Genomic DNA, 5,793 nt, shown 5'->3' on the forward strand with positions numbered 1-5,793 from the left:
TTTTTCCTTTTCATATAACCTTAATGACATATTTTTTTTGTTGGAGACGTAAAAGGGACATGATGGAAATCCTCTAAGATAGAATTAATTCCAAGCAGTGGAATGAATGGAGGGATGCAGAAGCGTTGCAAAGACGGTTGAAAATATGCCTATAAGACTATTGCAGTTTCTGAAAGTAAGACTCACATTGCATATAATTTTGTTGATGATGTTGAAGTGAAGAATGATTTTCATATAAAAGTTGATTTAACATAGAAGTTAAATCCATATTAATTTCAAAATCAAAATTAAGAGGAAAAGTTGAAAAACAATGAGATGTTTCATCAATAGATGTCTATTTTGAAATATGTTTTTTTATAATAATGAGATCATTGAGAAATATGAAAAATTATGCAATTAGAACAGAAAAAAATAGAGTTAGATATGCAGAAAACATAAAAATAAAAGTTATACAAATACAAAAAAATTATGCAGATATTGATAACCAAATTCAAATTGGATTCTCCAACAACGACACCAAATTTGATAGTTGTCATTTTGTTGTCAAACTAAAATAACATTGAGTGTAGATTGTGTAATGCAGTGCTAGACCATCTAACAACAAATAAATAGTAGTCTAATTATGGTCAAATAATCACAAGTTGTTTATCAATTAATCTAATAGTAAATCTAGTTAAAACAATATTCAAAACTTATCTGCAATAAAAAAAAGTCAGAAATAACAATGAAAATAAAAGGGAGTTGAGATTGTTGTGCATAAAAGTAAAGTAGACAACTGAAAAATAGTAAAAGAAAGTAGATTGACTCTCAAGTTTATTCAACAATGAATTCATCATTGATTTTCTTAAAATATTCACTATTTCAATTTTTACACAATGTGATCAAACAAGCATCAATCAAATTCAACAAAATCTTATCGGTAAAACAAACATCTCCTCACTAGTTCCAAGCTTCTACTCGTGATATGTTTATCTTCTACGTCTTGAATTAAGTAAACAAGAGATTGATTAAGACTAAGTGAATTAACTAAGAACTCCAATTAAGGAGAATAACTTAATTCTCAACAAGCATTCAAAAATAATTCTTTTGACATTTGTGCTATTGTTAAGACAACATTTAAAATAACAAAATCATAATTGAAACTAAAACAAAGTGGATGATATGAGTAGACTATCAATATCTTGAAGATATTTTTTTCTTACTAAGAAAATGAATAACAATATGTTATGCGTAATGTACAAATGAATAATTGAAAAAATTCAGAATTTGATATTCTAAAAATAGTCACTCCTCAGCTTGAAAATCAATCTATCATACATCTTTAAATAAAATTATTGATGGTGTAATTGTGAAAAGTTTAGGTACTTAGACTATCTTCTCCTTATTATTATCATTGTTTGTTCATATTGTTATCATTATTTGTTACTATTATTATTTATAGCAAATGATATTTGTTGACCCAATCTATAATTTGCATAGTATTTATTAGTTTTATGAAGTAAAATTTCATATCAGCCAATTTTAAAGAAGACAAAAAAATATTTTTACTATCAGTATAAATACAAATAATTGTCTATATAGACAATAAAACATCAACTGTTGTAATATTTTGTACTCGCTCTATTTAAATTGGATTACTTAATTTAATACTCGTATTTCTTTTATTTACATCTCTATCGTGACAAAACAAATATCATATAGAATTTGGTATTCTTTTAATAGACATGCAAGAAAATTAAAAATTAAATTCATTTGAACGCAAAACTCTTCTTTCTCCCTCGCAACTTCACACTATCAGTTTCCTAATTAAAGTCGTCTTCACTAACTAATTCACAATTTCAAATGAAAGCCATGCAACCAAAAGTATTCTAATTAAAGTCTTCTTCACTAACCATGACTTCTATAATTCACAATTTCAAATGAAAGCCATGCAATCTACCATCATTTTTTGACCAAACTTGAAATCGTGTTTCACGGCCACACAACTTACCCACCACAGTAAATTTTAAAACATTTACTCATTTCAGTAATTTGGAGATGAAATTACACCGAAATGGTTAAAAAGCCCGTAAGAATTAATACTGACACTTACCAAGAACCCACATCAATGATTAAAATCAATAAATCATCCGCCGTATCGGATGCACCAAAAATTAAAGTATCATTATTAGCTGGATGAACTGAATCGTCTCCGGTGACTGAAAATAATGGTTTTTTTCAGTTGAATATTTAGTTCAAACGAACAAAGCATTTCTACAATAGTCGCGACAGAACTCTTCTCTCCCCGTTTTCTCATTTCATAAATTAACAAATAGCCCCAGAGAAAAACCCAACAAAGTATACATTTTTTCAAGATCTTAGAGTTCGAATTACAACTTACTCTTCATCTGGACATTACACTCATAATAGCATACTAAATAAATCTAATATGAAATTGGCGCCCCAAGAAAGAAATTTCCTTTAAAGAAAATTGTCACTATATCCTCAGCCATTAAAAAAATGCAATAGAACTCCAGCAGCTGAAATGGGGAACTACCTGAGGTGCAACTCAGAAGGAGCTACGCCTGGGGGGTCTGTCCTCAGCAACATTCACCCTAATTGTTCTTCCGTCCAAAGTCTGAAATAACAAAACCACCATATCAGAAAATCATCCAAAAACAAACTGTAAAAGTAGTCAATTTGATATCTTGTTTCAACCTGCCCTCAGACCACACACACTAGATGCAATTTCAAAAGCAGTACGTTTCAAGCTATTTTCCTTATGAACATAACACATAACAATCCTGTACCTTTCAGCTTTCAGAATATTTAATTATCAATGAATGTAACCATTGATAATTTAACAAAAAACTTAAGTAATACCTGACCATCAAGAGCAGCAACAGCATCATTCATTTCTGTTTCAGTCGACATTGTGACAAAGCCAAAGCCACGAGAACGACCACTGTCCCTGTCATAGACTACCCTAGCACTCACAACCTTACCATGCTCACTGAAAACTTGCTCCAACCTTGTGCTATCAATATCCCATGGCAAATTACCAACATAAATAGAAGCGGCAGGCTCAAAGTTACGACGAGGTGGGCGTTCAGGTTGAGCTCCTCTCGGAGAAGCCTTATTAACAGTCAACTGTCTTCCATCATAATCCTGTCACAGATAATAAGAATAAGATCCAAAGAACAACACAATAAAATAATTTAGAAATAATATCAATGGCAATATACACATTCTTTTGCATGTGAATGACATGTTAGATACATTTGACTTGTACAACTTTAAAAAACTTCTTCGCGAAAAGCAACAAAATTTTCATAGCAACAAGAGATGTGACGTGAGCAAACTTATAAATGTTCTGTAGCATTTGATTCAGTCAGCCTTCGAGTCATTGGCTAACAAACAAAAACATTACAAATAGTTGAATGGAAGTCCGAACTTCAAGATGTGTAACTATATATTTAGAAGGAATTAAAATGACACAGGCACAAGCCACCTCATCTTTATGACACAAGTTATGCAGACAACTCTACTCACATATTAATTAAAGTGACCTTCCTTATAAAAAAAGCACACAAAAGAAGTCTTGTTGCAGGTTCATAGATGCAAAGAGGAAACAAAGAGACTTCAAAATGGTCATAATCATATCGTTGCTGTTTACCAGTATGGGTGGATGGAATGCCACAACAATCAGACAGGTAATATAATGCATATGGGTTTAATTCAAATAATCCACACAGCCTCTTCGATAGGAAACACCAGCCATTCTTTTTTTCTCCATTATTCCCAGACATTCATACCATTGCAACACATCAATCACAAAAACAACAGAGTCCACCAGAGATAAACACAAAACAAGGATTCAATACATAGCAAGCTCCTATTCTCACTATTTAACATCAGAATAAAAAACAAGTGATATGAACTTACATAGCCACTGAATTTCTCCACAGCCTTCTCAGCTTCTTCAACAGTACTCATCGTCACAAACCCAAATCCGCGACTCCGGTCAGTTTCCCTGTTATAAATCACCTAAAATCACAAATAAAGGACAACCACACGCGTTCATGTCACTCTTAAACCCTAAATAACATTAACAAAAACCGAAATTGAAATTTGAGAAGAAAACGAGGTTCTCTCTTTCTAACCTCGGCGATTTCAACGACTCCGGCTTTGTCGAATAGCATGGCCAGTTTCTCACTATCAACGTCGTAAGGCAAGTTGCCGACGAAGATTTTGGCCTCTTCTGGCGGTTCGACGAAACCCTCATCTTCTTCGCCGTTGGGCTCCCAGTCGAGGAGACCAGGCTCTTCTTGTTTTTCATCTTGGGCCTGGACGGTGTCGGCGTTGCCTTCTTGCTGGGCCCAATCGGAAGTTTGGGCGACGTGGGTGAGGACGGGGGAACGGTGGGTTCGTGCAGCGAGGGAAAGAGAGAGCGAGGGTGAGGAGTTGAGGCATGAGAATTGGAGTGTGAGGGGTTTGGAGGGAGGTGAGAAGACGTGGGATTTGGTTATGTTGTGGAAGAGAGAGGAGGGAGAAGAGAGGAGGCAGGAATCGGCCATGGTGAGGGACTTGAAGGCAGTGGCAGTGATAGACATGTAAGAAACTATGCACCAAGGAGAGAAGAGTGTATCAGGATAAGAAAACCAGGGAAGCCTTCTGATATCTAAAATATCATACACAACCCCAAAACTAATTAATATCACAAATCTGGGCTTTTCACACGGGCTTCCTGTCCATACTTTTTTGCTTGCACTGCTTCTTTTTGCACCTCCATATGTTCTTGTGCTATCATTATAATAATTGTGAAAATACGATTTTGTGCTTCAATAAAAATAAATAAAACCCTAAAATTCTAAATAGCTTTTTACCTTCTTTCTATTTTGCTTATCCCAGCACCCCAAGACACCCTAATACCTATTTAACCTTGTTGAAGATTTTTTAGGTGATTTTTTACTTATTTTGAGAGGATTTCACAGTTTTTTTTTTTGTGATGAAAAAAATTATTTTTTGAATTATATTTTACTGTTCTTGTCCATTGATTTATCAATATACTTTTAGTCATTTCATTTTTTTTTATTTTGTAAATATTATAGGTTATGTATGTTGGAAGTTATTTTGTAATTCGAAATTGTTCATTAAATTTGGATAATGGAAGTAATTTCTTTTTTTAAAATATACTATGAATTATATAAATTGGAAGTTATTTTTGGATCTGATATTAGCTTCCAGTTCATGTAATTCAGAATATATATTTTTTTAAAAATACTTTTGAATTCGGTATTAATTTTCAGTATATGTAATCCATAATATATTTTCATGTAATTCTAATTATACCTTTGCCTTATGGATTGTCTAATCCGAAATATTTGTTTGAATTCGATTATAAGTTTTGGATTCTCCGATCTAGAAGTTATCCCACCCTTTCAATTAATTATGGATTGTGTAATCCAGAGATTCAACGGATTACACAATCTGGAATACACACAAATCCACACATTCTTCAGATATTTAACTTATTTACAAAAGGATATTTCTAGCATTATATAAGTTATGAGAATTCCACAAGAACATATGAAGTTGTAGGAAGAAGCAACCTCTTCGTAGAAGAAGAAAAATGGTAATTTTACCCTTTCTTCATTTTTCTTCATTTTTTCTATTGAGCAACCCCCACCTCTAATGCTACCGCCGCAACAGCCTCCATCGCCACAACAACTTCCACTTTTAACGCCATTGTCATAACAACTCTCACCTCTAGTGCCACTTTCGTAGAACCCCCTCACTTTGTCGTCTAAGCAC

The 5,793-nt window shown here is 33.2% G+C and overlaps 1 protein-coding gene across 1 annotated transcript; it reads right to left on the bottom strand.

The window, feature by feature from the left end:
* Window positions 1-2,195: 2,195 nt before the first annotated feature.
* LOC137820242 (28 kDa ribonucleoprotein, chloroplastic-like) lies at window positions 2,196-4,666 on the bottom strand. The gene is made up of 4 exons (XM_068624207.1): window positions 4,143-4,666; window positions 3,925-4,026; window positions 2,863-3,147; window positions 2,196-2,617 (listed from the first exon to the last, which is right to left on the bottom strand). The coding sequence occupies exons 1-4, from the start codon at window positions 4,590-4,592 to the stop codon at window positions 2,549-2,551; spliced, it is 906 nt and encodes a 301-aa protein (XP_068480308.1). The 5' UTR covers window positions 4,593-4,666; the 3' UTR covers window positions 2,196-2,548.
* Window positions 4,667-5,793: the final 1,127 nt, after the last annotated feature.

The sequence above is a fragment of the Phaseolus vulgaris genome, chromosome 9 (genome assembly GCF_000499845.2).
Source record: "Phaseolus vulgaris cultivar G19833 chromosome 9, P. vulgaris v2.0, whole genome shotgun sequence".
Lineage (NCBI taxonomy): Eukaryota > Viridiplantae > Streptophyta > Magnoliopsida > Fabales > Fabaceae > Phaseolus > Phaseolus vulgaris.

Excerpts from the sequence above, each read along its gene's own strand:
- LOC137820242 (XM_068624207.1), bottom strand. The coding sequence starts at position 4,592 with ATGTCTATCACTGCCACTGCCTTCAAGTCCCTCACCATGGCCGATTCC. Across the intron at positions 4,027-4,142 it reads GAGTCGTTGAAATCGCCGAG|GTGATTTATAACAGGGAAAC; the intron begins GTTAGAAAGAGA and ends TTGTGATTTTAG. Across the intron at positions 2,618-2,862 it reads TTGCTGCTCTTGATGGTCAG|ACTTTGGACGGAAGAACAAT; the intron begins GTATTACTTAAG and ends TTGTTATTTCAG.